Genomic DNA, 19,356 nt, shown 5'->3' on the forward strand with positions numbered 1-19,356 from the left:
GTTCTGTGGACAGGGCAACAAATTCCATGAGAATAACAGTAATTAAAAGAAACTGGAGTCTGACACAGTTGCCAGATTATTCTTTCTAAAATTCATGAAGCCAGTGATTTTTTTCAAATAGCTAATATAGTTACTGTGTTCTGGACATAGATGAATTCCTGCAGCTAACTTTAAAACCAAACTTCAAATTTGCTTGAGATTTCCAAAATGACCTGTAAGTGTCTCCTCAGGACAACGGGTCAAACGTTTCCCTTGCTGTCCATAACACTTCTCTCCGCATTCTATTGTTTCACTATTGGCCTATTTTCATTTATGTACTTCTTCATTCTGTATCACCTCATGCAAACCTTTATTTTAACTGACCTGTGTAACTACACCAGTCACTACACAAGGACAGATTGAAAGGAGGAGTAATACATGGACTGACTTCAGTGAGTTTACTGTTGAATGAAAACTAAAACTAACCACACCCTCTAGGAGCAAGTGCAAGGTGTATCAGGGGAAAGTGAAAGTCTTCACAGAGGAAATGGGGCTTGGTTAGTAACGAATGCACAACAGACTGCTAAGACACCCCAAGGAAGCATCTCAATCCAGGTACAGAGAACAAAATATGTAAAGACATGAAGGCAACAAGTGCTTGGGCCCTGCACCCGTGTGGGAGACCAAGAAGAAGCACCTGGCTCCTGGCTTTGGATCGGCGCAGTGCTGGCCGTAGCAGCCATTTGGGGAGTGAACCAACGGAAGGAAGACCTTTCTCTCTCTCTCTCTCTCTCTCTCTCTCTCTCTCTCTGTCTATAACTCTGTCAAATAAAACAAAAAAGACATGAGGCAATATAAGCTTACAGTGAACTACAACAAATTTTCATACCTAACAAAAGTCATACAGTAGGAGCTAAGCTCATTTATGAAGGGCCCCCAAATCTAAAGCAAAGGCATTAGAGTTCTATCTTGTGGCTAGAAATGACTGAAATATTTTATGCAAGGGAGCCACAGAACACATTTGTTACTTCTACAAAAGACATCCTAGTGATAATGAGAAAGATGAATTAAGGGTTTATTAGGTTACATGCAGGTTAGGAGGTTGACACACTACACTGGCAAGAAATAATGAAAACCTGAAGGTGCAAATTTGACAAAAAGATAGAATGAAAACCAAAAACATCATTAACATCCACCTCAGGTAAAAACAGAGCTTTCACAATGCGCCAGGCATTATTCTCAGGGCTTATATAAATCTTATTTAAAGCAAACAGTGCTTCACCAGGTGGGTGTTATTGGCCTGGGTTTACAGATGTATAACCTAAAGAGTAAAATCTGAATTCCCTATTTCCAGATCTATAAAACAGAGTATGAATCTCTAATCTGTGCTGTTAAAAGGAGTGCTATCAGGGCCACTATGTAAGGCCCCACAATGTGGGGAGGGTACAGGAGTAACTAGCAGCTCCTTCATTCTCTACAATAGTTAGTGGAATCCCATACAATAACAGGATAGTATGCTACAGGGTTAAACAAAAAAAGCAGTACCCAAAGTAATAAACTTTTTTTTTTTTTTGCAAACACTGAATGAAGCCAACTGAAACAAGTCAAAACCACAGGACTACAACGGACAGACCACACACCACTGGCTAGACATTTGTTTAGGGCCAAATCTTCCCACTCTCTCCCTCTTTCACTGCTACAAGCATTTCATTTTTGAACATGCAATAATGCCATTCAAGAAGAGGCCTATGTCTGACCTGCACCAGCGCAGAGGAAGCTAGGACTTCGCTTTCTTTGTTGAGCAATTCATTGCCATGCCCCATCTCCATCCCACAATCAATATCCTTTGTAAAAGTCGTTCAAGGAGTCAGGTTTGAGCATTGTTCCAGACTCTGTGCTTGCCTTCCTTGTAATAAACCTTCTCTCAGCAAAATACCGTGGCTTTGTCATCTGGCTTTCCAATTCACAAGAGCAAAGGGAATCGCCTTGGTTCAGAACAAACTTGTCTTTCCTTTACACTGATCTACAAACTGTCTTGGAAAGACAGATAAGCTCCTTCATTCGATGACATTTTCCTGGCCACTGTAAGCCACAGTGAACTTGTCCTTTGTCTCGGTGCTACCGTCCTCACTGTCAGAAGCAGCTCCTGCCTATCCATGCCCTGTCTCCCTTGTTTGTATAACAAGAGTTGCTTATTGCTTATGTCTCCTCTGTGAGGGACAAGGAAGGTTTTTTTAAGAATTTTTAATCTTAATTTTTAATTCGTTTCTAACAATCAATGTGATTTTTGATACATAATGCCTCATATGAGAGGTACTCTGGTTTCATCATAATGTTGTCAGACAACAGAGTTCATGACTGTGTGCATGTGCACACAAGGATGGGCATTGATTTGGATGCCTACTTGGAAACCAATTTATACCAATTCCAAACCAGAGGCCAGTCTTTAAGAGATATGAATAGGGGCCGGCACTGTGGCTTAGTGGGTAAAGCGGCCGCCTGCACTGCCAGCATCCCATATGGACACTGGTTTGAGTCCGGGCTGCTCCACTTCTGATCCAGCTCTCTGCTATGGCCTGGGAAAGCAGTGAAAGATGGCCCAAGTCCTTGGATCCCTGCATCTGTGTGGGAGACCTGGAAGAAGCTCCTGGCTCCTGGCTTCAGATCAATGCAGCTCCAGCCACTGCTGCCATTTGTGGAGTGAAGCAATGGATGGAAGGCCCTTCTCTCTCTCTCTCTCTCTCTCTCTTTCTCTCTCTCTCTCTCTCTCTCCCCTTCTGCCTCTCTGTAACACTGCCTTTCAAATAAAATAAATAAATCTTTAAAAAAAATAGACGTGAATAATATATGATCACCTCAATATTCATAAGATTGGAGGGTAGGGACTGGGTTAGTATCATTATCATTGAGATACTAACTTTATAAGGATTATCAAGGCAACTAGCAGCCTATCTGCCAAAAGATAATATGCAATCGGTGAAGTGTACTGTTTTATATTCAAAGTTAATGAGGTAACTCTCTATAGAAACCATAAAAACATTCTCAGGTCAACGATGTGAATTTTATTAAGTTACATTGCTTAATGAAAATCTATTTTTCCCACATAGAATACTACCAACATATCTGATTGGGAAAAAACGCAGCCCTGAAATCTGAGACAGTGGCATTATAACACTGGTACATAAAATACTCTCATAGCATCCTTTGTAGGAACATATAGAGCACATGAAAAATAGAGTTGTGGTCCTGGTTTGGTTCACAATAGTTTCATTAGGTCCATTAGCCACAACCATGGCCTTTCCCATTGCCCCTAAATTTATGGTTTGAATGGCTACTCGGAGGTTGGCAGGAGTTTTACCTTGAGTGCCTAGCCTGTGTGATAAGAACCATTATGGTCAAGAAGAGAAAGTAAGCCTGTGAACTTTCTCTCTGTCTCTTTCTTTCTATCCCTCACCCCTGACCTTGGTCAGGGTAGAAAATAAAAAACATGGCCGGCGCCGTGGCTTAACAGGCTAATCCTCCACCTTGCGGCGCCAGTACATTGGGTTCTAGTCCCGGTTGGGGTGCTGGATTCTGTCCCGGTTGCTCCTCTTCCAGGCCAGCTCTCTGCTGTGGCCTGGGAAGGCAGTGGAGGATGGCCCAAGTGCTTGGGCCCTACACCTGCATGGGAGACCAGGAGTAAGCAGCTGGCTCCTGGCTTCGGATCAGCGAGATGCGCCAGCCGCAGTGGCCATTGGAGGGTGAACCAACGGCAAACAGGAAGACCTTTCTCTCTGTCTCTCTCTCACACTATCCACTCTGCCTGTCAAAAAAAGAAAAAAAGAAAAAAGAAAAGAAAAAACATTACCACATCTCAAGTGGAAGGACAGAGAATGTGCTGCTGTCAAAGACCTAATGCAAGATGCAGAGCTAGCAGTCCCCACCCAGTCTCTATTTTCCTCATGAGGATAGTCCTTAGGGACAAAAAATGGAACCTAGAAGATAGTTTTATTACTACAAACCCAGCTATGACATAGTCCTAATTATAGCTACTGTATCAAAAGTTGTATTTCTGCAGAGCAGATTAAAATGGAATTAGGCACACGATACAAGGCCACTGATGTGGTAAATAAGGTTAAATATCTTCTTTCCCATTCACAGGGATAAAGCCAGCCAACCAGGAATACTACTCATTCATGTGACATAAACATCAGTGGATGTGTATGGACTTGTCTCATTTTTATCCCTGTGCTTACTTTTTTTCATTGTATCCATGTTCTTTCTGTCATAGGTTTTCCTTGACTTCAACTCAAAATGCTAACAAAACAACAAAACATGTCTTTAATGAGTTTTGTTCGATTCCTCTTCTGTTAAAATTTGAGGCACCTAAATCTAGAACTGGTTTTTTAGTAACAATTTTTGTCAAATCAGAACTTAAGTCAACTTGGAGTCTTCAGAGATCAAGAAAGATACTTGTGGGGGCTGGTGCTGTGGCACAGCAGGTTAAAGTCCCGGCCTGCAGTGCTGGTATACCATATGGGTGCCAGTTCAAGTCCTGACTGCTCCACTTCTGATCGAGCTCTCTGCTATGGACTGGGAAAGCAGTGTAAGATGGTCCAAGTGCTTGGGCCCCTGCACCTGCGTGTGAGACCTGGAAGAAGCTCCTGGCTCTGAACTGGGCCAGCTCCGGCCAGTGCGGCCATTTGGGGAGTGAACCAGCAGATGGAAGAGCTCGCTCACTCTCTCTCCGCCTCTCTGTAACTTTGCCTTTCACATAAATAAATCAAGCCTGTTGAAATCCTTGCTTAGTATATACTAAGTTGATCTTCAGTATATGAAGGTAATTGAAAATGTAACTCGATAAAGGGAGAGGGGAGGGCCACGGAAGGGAGGGAGTTGGGGGGGGGATGCCACAATACAAAAGTTGCACTTTATAAATTCACATTTATGAAATAAAAAATAAAAAAAGAAGAGACTTGTGTTTTTGACTGCCTGATAGTCTTTAAATGTTACATATAAACACAAAAAGTTCTTCAAGTAAGAATTTGATTGTGATACAGCCAACACATTCATTATCCTAGCATTGCTCTTGAGACAAACATATGCTTCACTTACTTTCAAAGGTCCTTCATGATCAATCCCCGTCTCTCCCCCCCTTAAATCACTTGCTGCTTCTCCCTCATCTCAATCTGTCATATCTTCCTCTTTCAATGATCTTGTCACATTAATACTGTCTCAGTTATCAAATACACCACACACTTCTACCATCAAGCATTATGCTGCTGAAGGCATCCCTCATTAAAATTTATAATCAAATTTCAGCTTCAATATTAATAGCACAATTTAATTTTTTTAGAGAAAATTTAACAGGACCCTAGAGATATTTGGATAGTTGGATCTCACTATTTGAAAGAGAAAAAAATTATAACCATGCTACCTTGTCGCTTATGGAAAAATAATTATTCATTTCTTACCTTAGAGTCACGTAAAGGTGAACACAGCTTAGCAATTTCAGAGCTTCTCAAGTCTTCGAAGATCACAAAGCTACTGAAAGTCTGAGGCTTATAACTGACTGCCGAGTCCCTTCCTCCAACCAAATTATTACAAATCTGTGGCTGCAGTCGCGCTACACCTTTCAGTATTATATAAAAACCATCATTTCCAGTCACTGAAATAAAGCCAAAAAAGATATATGCTTTACTACTTAATCTCTTTGATATAGACATGAATAGCATATATAGTACACTTGCTTTTCTTCTATGATAATAACTTCAATGGCATTTAGGCAACTCAAATAACAAGAACAAAGATGGGTGTACACATCTGGAATGTTCTTTTCAGTAATATCTAGTAACCCATTGCCTCATGGAGCTGATAGGTTCTAGCAGAAAGCAACATGCAAACAAATCATCTTAATAGGTGTAAGATATTATGAGGAAAATGAGAACAGAAAAGCCTTTGACTTTTTTAAAAAAATATTTACTCTCCCTAAAGAATACCAAAATACTATTTTGCCTATTTTATATAAGCAATCATATACCTACTATTAATACTTATTTGTCTTTTCTCTGGACATGATGATGAAGACTTACAAATCTTTTTTTTAACTTTTATTTAATGAATATAAATTTCCAAAGTACAGTTAATGGATTACAATGGCTTCCCCCCACCCATAACTTCCCTCCCACCCGCAACCCTCCCCTCTCCCACTCCCTCTCCCCTTCAATTCACATCAATATTCATTTTCAATTCTCTTTATATACAGAAGATCAGTTTAGTATATATTAGATAAAGATTTCAACAGTTTGCACCCACATAGCAACACAAAATGAAAAATACTGTTTGAGTACCAGTTATAGCATTAAATCACAATGTACAGCACATTAAGGACAGAGATCCTACATGAGGAGTAAGTGCACAGAGACTCCTGTTGTTGACTTAACAATTTGACACTTGTTTATGGCGTAGGTAATCTCCCTAGGCTCTTGTCATGAGTTGCCAAGGCTATGGAAGCCTTTTGAGCTCACCGACTCTGATCATATTTAGACAAGGTCGTAGTCAAAGTGGAAGTTCTCTCCTCTCTTCAGAGAAAGGCGAAGACTTACAAATCTTAAAAAGGAGATTGGGTTTCCAGTAATTTTCCCACTCCAAATAAAAGTTTCCACAATCTGCCACCATCAAATCCCAGTTCCTAAAGTTCTGCAGATCTGGCAGGCGGATGCTCACGTGACCATCTGAAGGCGCACCTGTCCCGCTCTTCTGAAGTCTGCCACTTGGAATTAGCAGGGCAGGGGAACTGGATCATACATTTCCCCATTGTTAAATTTTTTACATTATCTTATAAATTTGAAGCCAATTATTAAGTTACGTGAGATAGCCTCTTACACTTTGCTTATTAACTTACAGCAATAAGTTATATGAACTCTACAAGCTGATATTCAGGGACAATCATTTGACTTTTCAGACAATAAAATGTGGAAAATGCATGCTTTTGTTCTGACCTGAGGCTTCTTAGTGGCTATCTTGAGCACCTTCCACAGGTACAGTGACCATAGGCAGGTTTTCCTTTATAAAAGATTTATTGTTTTGGGCTGGCAGTGTGATATAACAGGTTAAGCCTCCGCCTGCTGCACTAGCACCCCATATGGGTACAGGTTTGAGTCCCAGCTGCTCCACTTCCATTCCAGCTCCCTGCTAATGTGCCTGGGAAAGCAGTGGAAGATGGAATAAATATCTGAGCCCCTGCCACCCATGTAGGAGATCCAGAAGAAGCTCCCGGCTCACGGGTTTGGCCTGGCCCAGCCCCCACCAGCCTGTTCAGCCATTTTGTGAGTTAAAAAGTGGATGGAAGATTCTTTTATATTTTCATACAATATAGTTATTGGCATATTTTCCAAGCTACAAGTACTGTAACAATTTGTATAACATTGGCAAGTAATCACATAAAATAATTGCTCAATGTAGTAGCAAATATATTTTTTCAAAATTAAAATTATTGAACTGTACAAGAAAAAAGAATCACACATACTTACACAAATCAGAAATCATAATAATCACATTTTCTGGAAGCAGAGTGTGGTGGGCTGTGGAATGATTAAAATTTTAGAAATTGCAAGAATCAGGCCGGCGCTGCGGCTCACTAGGCTAATCCTCCGCCTTGCGGCGCCGGCACACCGGGTTCTAGTCCCGGTCGGGGCGCCAGATTCTGTCCTGGTTGCCCCTCTTCCAGGCCAGCTCTCTGCTGTGGTCAGGGAGTGCAGTGGAGGATGGCCCAAGTGCTTGGGCCCTTCACCCCATGGGAGACCAGGAGAAGCACCTGGCTCCTGCCATCGGAATAGCGCAGTGCACCGGCCGTAGCGCGCCTACCGCGGCGGCCATTGGAGGGTGAACCAACGGCCAAGGAAGACCTTTCTGTCTGTCTCTCTCTCACTATCCACTCTGTCAAAAAAAAAAAATTGCAAGAATCAAATGTTAGTTTGTATCTGAAGACACTTAAATTCTCATACTTCGTTGATGGGAGGGAAAAATTGTACAATTACTCTGAAAAATATCTGGCAGTTTCTCATAAAATGAAATATACATCTTGCCTATCCTGGGTATTTACTCAGGAGGAACGGAAATGGATGTCCAAAAAAGACTTGAAGAAAAAAAAATGTGACTCGCAGCTTTATCATTACAGCCCAAAGCTCAGATGGGCATCCAGAACAAGATGTATAAGCAAACTCCTGTCATGTCCATATAATGGAATACTATGTCACAGAAAGGAATGGATTATTGATTCACACTAAATGGATACATTTCAAAGCATTATGTTGATTGAAAGAAACTTTTCAAAAAGTATACCACAAGACTTCAAAAAGTTCATGGAAAGGCTGGTATAACCTACTAGAGTAAGACACCACCCACATTGACATCCCATGTCTGAGTGCTGGTGAGTCCAGCTGCTTGGCTTCCTACTCAACTTCCTTTAAATGTGCCTGAGAAAAGCAGCAGAAAATGGCCTGAGTGTTTGGGCCTCTGCCACCCAAGTGGGAGACTTGGACAGAGTTCCTGGGTCCCAGCGTTCACCCGGCCAGCCCAGCCCATGTGGATAGTTAGGGAGAGAACCTGCCAATGGAAATTCTCATTCTCCCTCTCTCTCTCTTTCTCCTATGTCACTCTGCCTAATAAATAAGATTATATTGGTGAAAAAAAGTTTTTGAAGTGCATGCATATAAGGGTCCTCAAAAGGCTTATGGAAGCCGGCGCCGCGGCTCACTAGGCTAATCCTCCGCCTTGCGGCGCCGGCACACCGGGTTCCAGTCCCGGTCGGGGCACCGATCCTGTCCCGGTTGCCCCTCTTCCAGGCCAGCTCTCTGCTGTGGTCAGGGAGTGCAGTGGAGGATGGCCCAAGTGCTTGGGCCCTTCACCCCATGGGAGACCAGGATAAGCCCCTGGCTCCTGCCATCGGAACAGCGCGGTGCGCCGGCCGCAGCGCGCCTACCGCGGCAGCCATTGGAGGGTGAACCAACGGCAAAAGGAAGACCTTTCTCTCTGTCTCTCTCTCACTCCACTCTGCCTGTCAAAAAAAAAAAAAAGGCTTATGGAAAATGCATATAAAAATATGCATAGATTGCAAAAAATTTTGCCACAATAAACTTTTAATTCCATCTTTCCACAAACTGTTCAGAGCACTTTCATACATGCTGCTGGATAAATGCTTTGCAAAAAACTAATTTATACTTAGAAACAATGTAGAAAGGATAAAAGGAAAGTAGAAATGTAGTTAAGAATGAAAGACAGCAGAATTATTTCTGGGGAAGTGACCCAGAAATTGACGTGTTAAGGAGAGAATGTTTGATAATGGTCTATATCTCATTATGGATATGGATCATAATATTTGCAAAATGCATCAGATAATATACTTAGGGTACATGTGCATGTCACTCTCTGTAACATTTACTTTGAAAAATAAAGTACTAAAAAGTAGAAATGAATTCTAGATAAACTAAGAAGTATTTAGGGGTGAAATACTCTGAGGCTATGGTTTAATCAATACAATGGAATAGGATACAAATGTAGTGAGGAAAAAAGTTACAGGAAAAAAAAAAGAGTATCCACAAGATGACAAAAAATATTGTGAGCTTTTTTTTTGTTTTGTTTTGGACATATTAATGCCCGATGCTGATTTAAACATATTACATATATTAGCCCTTTTTGTCCTGAAATTAATGTACTTGAATTATTCATGAATCTATTAAAATTATTTTTGTAAAAATTTTAAAATAATTTTTCAGGGTTTTTTGTTTATTTTTTTAACTTTTATTTAATGAATATAAATTTCCAGTGTACAGCTTATGGATTACAATGGCTTTTTCCCCCCCATAACTTCCCTCCCACCCGCAACCCTCCCCTCTCCCGCTCCCTCTCCCATTCCATTCACATCAAGATTCATTTTCAATTATCTTTATATATAGAAGATCAATTTATCATATACTAAGTAAAGATTTCAACAGTTTGCACCCACTCAGACACACAAAGTGTAAAATACTGTTTGAGTACCAGTTATAGCATTAAATCACAATGTACAGCACATTAAGGACAGAGATCCTACATGAGGAATAAGTGCACAGAGACTCCTGTTGTTGACTTAACAAATTGACACTTGTTTATGGCGTCAGTAATCATCCTAGGCTCTTGTCATGAGTTGACAAGGCTATGGAAGCCTTTTGAGTTCACCGACTCTGATCTTATTTAGACAAGGTCATAGTCAAAGTAGAAGTTCTCTCCTCTATTCAGAGAAAGGTACCTCCTTTGATGACCTGTTCTTTTCTTTCCACTGGGATCTCACTCACAGAGATCTTTCATTTAGGTTTTTTGTTGTTGTTGTTGTTGTTGGTTTTTTTTTTGTTTTTTTTTTTTTTTTCCAGAGTGTCTTGGCTTTCCATGCCTGAAAAACTCTCATGGGCTTTTCAGCCGGATCCAAATGCCTTAAGGGCTGATTCTGAGGCCAAAGTAAAACAAAATAATTTAAAATAACTTTAAAATATATGTTGGGGACTTCAAAAGTTCTTGGTAAAATAGGATTAAAAATAAGTTTATCTTGATACAAAAACATTTTAAATTATAAAGTTTTTGTTTTGTTTTGTTTTGTTTTGTTTTGTTTTTAATAATAAGCCTTTTCCATGAACTGATCTTTTTGTTTGTTTACTTGCTTTTCTGACAGGCAAAGATAAAGAGAGTTCCCAACTGCATGTTTACTCCTCAAACATCCATGACAGCTGGAGCTAAGTAAAGCTGAAAACAAGTCCCAGGAACTCAGTCCATGTCTCTCATACATGGCAGAGTTCCAAATCTTTGTGGCTTCACCTGATGTCTCTCAGTGTCTGAATTATCAGGAAACTGGAATTGGGAGCCAGAGCTGGGACTTGCATGCTGGCATTCCCATACGGGGTACGGATGTCTTCACTGCTAGACCAGATCACCATCTCCCATTAATTTTTTGATGTCTCCTCTTATTCAAAGCAAGATGAAATTTGCATGAATTCTGCACACAACCACTTGCAGAAAGAAAGGGAATCTCCAAACACAAAAGTTTTTTAATTTATTTTTTATAGATTTCTTTATTTGAGAGTATTACACAGGGAGAGAAGGAGAGAGAGAGATGTCTTCCATCTGCCAGTTCACTCCCTAGTTGGCCACCAGGAGCTCCCTCTGGGTCTTCCCTTATGTGTGCCAGGGCCCAAGGACTTGGCAGGCTTTCCCAGGCCACAGCAGAGAGCTGGATCAGAAGTGGAACAGGTGGGTTTCAAACTGGCAGCCATTTGAGATGCAGCACTGCAGGGAGCGGCTTTACCCAGTATGCCACAGCGCCGGTCCCCAAAAGTTAACTTTATAAATGGGGTTTAAAATTAAGAATTCAAAAGAAAGCATGAATTTTAGCAGAAATTGAGTTATCAGAAGCTTCTAAACTAAAATTCAAGTAATATTTGAAATCAGCCCTAAAATAAATAGTCAAATTATTTGAAAATCATGAAAGATTCTTGGGTTGGGAGAAGATATTGCAGTACAGTTCAGCTATCAAAGATTTATTAAAATATTATTGACAATCACAAGGTTTTATTAAGGTTTTGAACTGCAAGAAAAAAACCCATTTATTAATAATAATATAAACGTGATTTAGCCAATGAAAAGGGACAAATGAAGATTCTTTATTCAAATTCTCAAAATACATGAAACTGTTGCATGTAAATTTTAAGAGGAAAAACATCTAGGGAAATTAGACATTAAAAACACTGATATAACTCATTAAATATCAATTATCATAATTTTCAAAAATAAAGAAACATCAAAATTCAGTTGCTAGGGAATAAATTTCATGAAAGTATTTAAGTAGCTAAACTCCATTATATGAAAAATCAACAGAAATATCTTCACAAGGACTCAGAACAATCTTGTAGTGCAAATTTCCCTAGTTTAAAATATTGTTAACTGCACTTGTATTAGGTAAACAAAAGGCATTCAAAAGAAATTTAAAAATTTTAGAAAGGGAAAATGTTATTACTTTGAATGATACTTTTCAAAAAGCTAAAGACCAAACAGACTTTGATCAAAGCAAAAATATTTTTGAATTTCTTTACTTTCTGGTACTCACTAAAATCAACCACTCAAGGACTTAATTGTTTTCAAATAGCTGTAATTGGATGAATAAATTCATAAGGTCTCCTGGCTAATCCCTCCCTGGCCTGCAACGAGGACTTCAAATGTTAACTATCTACTAGAAAAAGTCTTTCCTAATTCTTTTCCAGGACTTCTTCCATTCAACATAACTGATGTAAATAGATTGTATTCCTTGGAGAAGGAACTGTGGCTTTAGCGTCAGTATTTTCAGTCCATGACACATTACCTGGATTATTTTAGGCATTTAGCAAACACTTGCTGAAAAATGAAAACTTACTTGATGAACCAAAGAAGCAAAAAATATCTGGAGACTGATGTTTTTTTCTTTCTCAGAGAATCCTGTCCATTGAGAAATACGATGAAACTATGTGACATCTTGTTTTTTCTCAGTTCAACTCAAAAATTCTGGAAAGTTTTATAATTTTTATAGTCCAACAGGTTAATTCATGGTATCTCCTATAAAGTCTAAAAGATCCCAGATGATGGAATACAAACAATAAATGATCTGTTCATAGCTTTTGTTATTTTATGGAAACACTGGATATGGGGCTATTGTTCTTAGGGCCAACAATTCTTTCCTTGAGATGCGAAGAGTAATTACTTCAAGACACAAGCTCGGGGGGGAGGGGTGCAGGGACAGGCACTGTGGCACAGTAGGTTAATCCTCTGCCTGCGGGGCTGGCATCTCAAATTGGCAATGGTTATAGTCCTGGCTGCTCCTTTTCCAATCCAGCTCTCTGCTATGGCCTGCGAAAACAGTAGAAGATGGCCCAAGTGCTTGGGCCCCTGCACCCGCACGGGAGACCTGGAAGAAGCTTCTGGCTCCTGGCTTTGGATCGGCACAGCTCCAGCTGCTGCAGCCATTTGTATTTTCTTTTGTTTTGTTTGTTTGTTTTTTAAACTTTTATTTAATGAATATAAATTTCCAAAGTACAGCTTATGGGTTACAATGGCTTTCTCCACACCCCCATAACTTCCCTCCCACCCGCAACCCTCCCCTTTCCCGCTCCCTCTCCCCTTCCATTCATATCAAGATTCATTTTCAATTCTCTTTATATACAGAAGATCAGTTTAGTATATATTAGGTAACGATTTCAACAGTTTGCCCCCATATAGCAACACAAAGTATAAAAAATACTGTTGGAGTACTAGTTATAGCATTAAATAACAATGTACAGCAAATTAAAGACAGAAATCCTACATGATATTTTCTAAAAATTGATTTTGTATGCAATTTCCAATTTAACACCAGGTTTTTTTTTTCATTTTCAATTATATTTATATACAGAAGATCAATTCAGTATATGCTAAGTAAAGATTTCATCAGTTTGCACCCACACAGAAACACAAAGTATAAAAATACTGCTTTATTACTAGTTATAGAATTACTTCACATTGGACAACACATTAAGGACAGATTCCACACGAGACATAAGTACACAGTGACTCCTGTTGTTGATTTAACAATTTGACACTCTTGTTTATGACGTCAGTAATCTCCCTAGGCTCTAGTCATGGAAGCCTTTTGAGTTCGCTGACTTTGATCTTATTCCAACAGGGTCATAGTCAAAGTGGAAGTTCTCTCCTCCCTTCAGAGAAAGGTACCTCCTTCTTTGATGGCCCCGTTCTTTCCAAAGGGATCTCACTCACAGAGATATTTCATTTAGGTTTTTTTGTTTGTTTGTTTGTTTGTTTGTTTTTGCCAGAGTGTCTTGGCATGGGCTCTTCAGCCAGATCCGAATGCCTGAAGTGCTGATTCTGAGGCCAGAGTGTTGTTTAGGACATCTGCCATTCTATGAGTCTGCTGTGTACCCTGCTTCCCATGTTGGATCGTTCTCTCCCTTTTTGATTCTATCAGTTAGTATTTGCAGATACTAGTCTTGTTTGTGTGATCCCTTTGATTCTTAGACCTATCAGTGTGATCAATTGTGAACTGAAATTGATCACTTGGACTATTTAGATGGCATTGGTACATGCCACCTTAATGGGATTGTATTGGAATCCCCTGGAACGTTTCTAACTCCACCATTTGGGGCAAGTCCGATTGAGCATGTCCCAAATTGTACATCTCCTCCCTCTCTTTTTCCCACTCTTATATTTAACAGGGATCACTTTTCAGTTAAAATTTAAACACGTAAGAATAATTGTATGTTAATTACAGAGTTGAACCACTAGTACTAGAACAACAACAAAAAATACTAAAAAGGATAAAGTATTACATTGTACATCAAGAGTCAGGACAAGAGCTGATCAGGTCATTGTTTCTTATAGTGTCCATTTCACTTCAACAGGTTTCCCCTTTGGCGCTCAATTAGTTGTCACCAATCGGGAAAACAAATGATATTTGTCTCTTTGGGACTGGCTTAATTCACTCAGCATGATGTTTTCCAGATTCCTCCATCTTGTTGCAAATGACTGGATTTCATTGTTTTTTACTGCTGTATAGTATTCTATAGAGTATATGTCCCATAATTTCTTTATCCAGTCTACTGTTGATGGGCATTTGGGTTGGTTCCTGGTCGTAGTTATTGTGAAATAAGTTGCAATAAACATTAATGCGCAGATGGCTTTTTTGTTTGTCAAATTAATTTCCTTTTGGTAAATTCCAAGGAGTGGGATGGCTGGGTTGTATGGTAGGGTTATATTCAGGTTTCTGAGGTATCTGCAGACTGACATCCATAGTGGCTTAACCAGTTTGCATTCCCACCAACAGTGGGTTAGTGTCCCTTTTCCCCCACATCTCGCCAGCATCTATTGTTGGTAGATTTCTGAATGTGAGCCATTCTAACCGGGGTGAGGTGAAACCTCATTGTGGTTTTGATTTGCATTTCTCTGATTGCTAGTGATCTTGAACATTTTTTCATGTGTCTGTTGGCCATTTGGATTTCCTCTTTCAAAAAATGTCTATTGAGGTCCTTGGCCCATCTCTTAAGTTTGCAAATATTTTTTCCCATTCTGTCGGTTGCCTATTCACTTTCCTGACTGTTTCTTTTGAAGTACAGAAACTTCTCAATTTGATGCAATCCCAAATGTTAATTTTGGTTTTGACTGCCTGTGCTTCTGGGGTCTTTGCCAAGAAGTCTTTGCCTGTACCTATATCTTGCAGGGTTTCTCCAATGCTCTCTAATAATTTGATGGTGTCAGGTCATAGATTTAAGTCTTTAATCCATGTTGAGTGAATTTTTGTGTAAGGTGAAAGGTAGGGGTCTTGCTTCATGCTTCTGCACGTGGAAATCCAATTATCCCAGCACCTTTTATTGAAAAGACTTTTCTTATTCCAGGGATTGGTTTTGGATCTTTGATCAAATGTATGTTGGCTGTAGATGTTTGGATTGATTTCTGGTGTTTCTATTCTGTTCCATTGGTCTATCCATCTGTTTCTGTACAAGTATCATGCTGTTTTGATAACAACTGCCCTGTAGTATGTCCTGAAATCTGGTATTATGATGCCTCCGGCTTTGTTTTTGTTGTACAAGATTGCTTTGGCTATTTGAGGTCTCCTGTGTCTCCATATGAATTTCAGCATTATTGTTTCCAGATCTCAGAAGAATGCCTTTGGTATTTTGATTGGTATTGCATTGAATCTGTAAATTGCTTTGGGAGAATGGACATTTTGATGATGTTGATTCTTCCAATCCATGAGCATGGAAGATTTCTCCATTTTTTGGTATCCTCTTCTACTTCTTTCTTTAAGGTTTTGTAATTTTCATTGTAGAGATCTTTAACGTCCTTGGTTAAGTTTATTCCAAGGTATTTGACTGTTTTTGTAGCTATTGTGAATGGGATTGGTCTTAGAAGTCTTCCTCAGCCGTGGCATTGCCTGTGTATACAAAGGCTGTTGATTTTTGTGCATTGATTTTATATCCTGCTACTTTGCCAAACTCTTCGATGAGTTCCAATAGTCTCTTAGTAGAGTTCTTTGGGTCCCCTAAATAAAGAATCATATCATCTGCAAAGAGGGATAGTTTGAGTTCTTCTTTCCCAATTTGTATCCCTTTAATTTCTTTTTCTTGCCTAATAGCTCTGGCTAAAACTTCCAGAACTATATTGAATAGCAGTGGTGAGAGTGGGCATCCCTGTCTGGTACCAGATCTCAGCGGAAATGCTTCCAACTTTTCCCCATTCAATAGGATGTTGGCCGTCTAGAATTGACCACATACTAGGCCATAAAGTAAGTCTCAGCAAATTCAAAAGAATGAGAATCATACCATGCAGCTTCTCAGACCACAGTGGAATGAAGTTGGAAATTAGCAACTCGGGAATCCCTAGAGCATATGCAAACACATGCAGATTGAACAACATGATCCTGAATGAACAATGGGTCATAGAAGAAATTAAAAGAGAAATCAAAAATTTTCTGGAAGTAAATGAGGATAACAGCACAACATACCAAAAACTATGGGATACAGCAAAAGCAGTGTTAAGAGGAAAGTTTATATCAATAGGTGCCTACATCAAGAAATTGGAAAGGCGCCAAATAGATGAGCTTTCAAGTCATCTCAAGGATCTATAAAATCTGCAGCAAACTAAACCCAAATATAGTAGAAGAAAAATAATTAAAATCAGAGAAGAAATCAATAGGATTGAATCAAAAAAAATTACAAAAAATCAGCCAAACAAGGAGCTGTTTTTTTGAAAAAATAAACAAAATTGACACCCCATTGGGCCAATTAACTAAAAAAAAAAAAAAGAAGATAAAAGACCCAAATCAATACAATCAGAGATGAAAAAGGAAACGTAACAACAGACACCACAGAAATAAAAAGAATCATCAGAAATTACTACAAGGACTTGTATGCCAACAAACAGGGAAATTTATCAGAAATGGACAGATTCCTGGACACATACAACCTACCTAAATTGAGCCAGGAAGACATAGAAAACCTAAACAGACCCATAACTGACACAGAAATTGAAACAGTACTAAAGGCCCTCTCAACAAAGAAAAGCCCAGAACTGCATGGATTCACTGCTGAATTCTACCAGACATTTAAAGAAGAACTAACTCCAATTCTTCTCAAACTATTCAGAACAATCAAAAAAGAGGGAATCCTCCCAAATTCTTTCTATGAAGCCAGCATCACCTTAATCCTAAGCTGGAAAAAGATGCAGCATTGAAAGAGAATTACAGACCAATATCCCTGATGAACATAGGTGCAAAAATCCTCAATAAAATTCTGGCCAATAGAATGCAACAACACATCAGAAAGATCATCCACCCAGACCAAGTGGGATTTATCCCTGGTATGCAGGGATGGTTCAACATTTGAAAAACAATCAATGTGATACACCACATTAACAGACTGCAGAAGAAAAACCATATGATTCTCTCAATAGATGCAGAGAAAGCATTTGATAAAATACAACACCCTTTCATGATGAAAACTCTAAGCAAACTCGGTATGGAAGGAACATTCCTCAATACAATCAAAGCAATTTATGTTGCAGCCATTTGAGGAGTGAACCAACAGAAGGAAGACCTTTCTCTCTGTCTTTTCTTCTGTCTGTAACTCTACCTCTCAAATAAATAAATAAAATCTTAAAAAAAGACACAAGCTCCATGTTACTTTAACTTAGTAAGGTAATCTACAAAAAATTATATTTGTTGAGATTTATAATTCCACATATATAAATATTATCATAAAACTAATTTATTTAATTTTATTTGGGGGGTAGACTTTTCATTGGAATAGCCTGTCAATATTGAGACAGTCTGTTCCCAAAATAAAAATAACCACAACTCTAGTCAAAGTCACAATGTATATAATTATGATAAAAATCATCACAAGGCAAACATCCTTAAATAGGTACAAAAATAGATATGAAGAGTCACAGGCAAAATGAATTTACATCTTGATGGGGAAAATATGGGATTATTTCATGAAAGATGGAATTTATAATGGATATTGAAATGTAGATAAAATCTGATAGATTTAGGGGGAGAAACATGATATACTACACTTATAATACAGGAAATAGTACAAACAAACGCATAGCAGATAACATACAGTTTACTCAATGATCCTCAGTCAGTCATGGAAGTTGACAAGAAATAATGAATAACTCAATTTGATATATGAATGGTTCAGGAAAAATTATGGGAAGCACGTTAAGACATGTTCAATTTTAGTAATAATGAAGGAAATACTGGGCCTAGTGCTGTGGCATAGCAGGTAAAGTCACCGCCTGCAGTGACATCACACAAGGTTGCCAGTTCAAGTCCCAGCTGCTTCACTTCTGATCCTAGGAAAGTAGTGGAAGATGGCCCAAGACTTGGCCCCTGCACCCACATGGGAGACCTGTTAGAAGCCCCTGGCTCCTGGCTTTCTATTAGCCCAGCTCCACCACTTGGGGAGTGAATCAGCAGATGGAAGACCTCTCTCTCTCAGCCTTTGCTTCACTGTATCTCTGCCTTTCAAGCAAATAAACCTTTAAAACAATAAATTGCCTATTTATTAAATGAGATTTCAACACTTTAATGATCAAAGTTTTCATATGTAGAATGAAGCAATAGTTGCATTCTTTTGAATTTCTGAATAAAACTTTTCTGATAATTTTTCAGCATGTTCCAAGAGACATAAAAATATCCATAGTCTTTGATTAATTAATTTTAACTTCATTAATATATCTTAAGTTATCCAAAATACAGGGGAAAATAGGGCAAGAAGATATTCAGGACCACAGTATTCATGACAGAGGAAAAAACTAAAATCCTTTAAAAAGATATTGATCAATTAAATTTGAAATAGCCATTTGACCAAAAAACCCACAAAAAATAAAAACAAAAAGCCAAACTTAGACCCTAGCACTCAAAAGATGAAAGCTCAGGTATTTGGATCTCTGCTACCCACATGGGAGATCCAAATTTAATTGCTGGCCCCTGGCTTCATCCTGGCTTAGCATGGCCATTGCAGGTAACTGGGGAGTGAATCGGCAGATGAGGTCTCCCCCTGCCCTCTCTGTCATTGTATGTATCTCTCCACCTTTCAAATAATCAAATAAAATAAATGTTGTTTTAAGACACTTATATGAGAATATTCAAAGGATAGAATCTGGGTATATGAGAGTGGAATTCACTAGAATTTTCCAAAGATAAATTTTAGATTATCAGGAAGAATGAATAAGCTGCATCTAGTTAAGGCTATCATCTAACAATAAATATTTGTTTTTAAATGAACCTTCGATCAGTATTGTATTAAAAGTTATATTAATTTTTTTAAAAAATATTATGTAGGATCT

General features: G+C 38.9%; 1 protein-coding gene across 1 annotated transcript in view; it reads right to left on the reverse strand.

Annotated features, from left to right (window-relative positions):
* Positions 1-19,356, reverse strand: part of CNBD1 (cyclic nucleotide binding domain containing 1) — a 502,062-nt gene that overhangs the window by 204,100 nt on the left and 278,606 nt on the right. The window contains 1 exon segment of the mRNA XM_062189512.1: positions 5,444-5,626. Coding sequence (XP_062045496.1) covers positions 5,444-5,626 — 183 coding nt within the window.

This window comes from Lepus europaeus, chromosome 4, assembly GCF_033115175.1.
Source record: "Lepus europaeus isolate LE1 chromosome 4, mLepTim1.pri, whole genome shotgun sequence".
Taxonomy (NCBI): domain Eukaryota; kingdom Metazoa; phylum Chordata; class Mammalia; order Lagomorpha; family Leporidae; genus Lepus; species Lepus europaeus.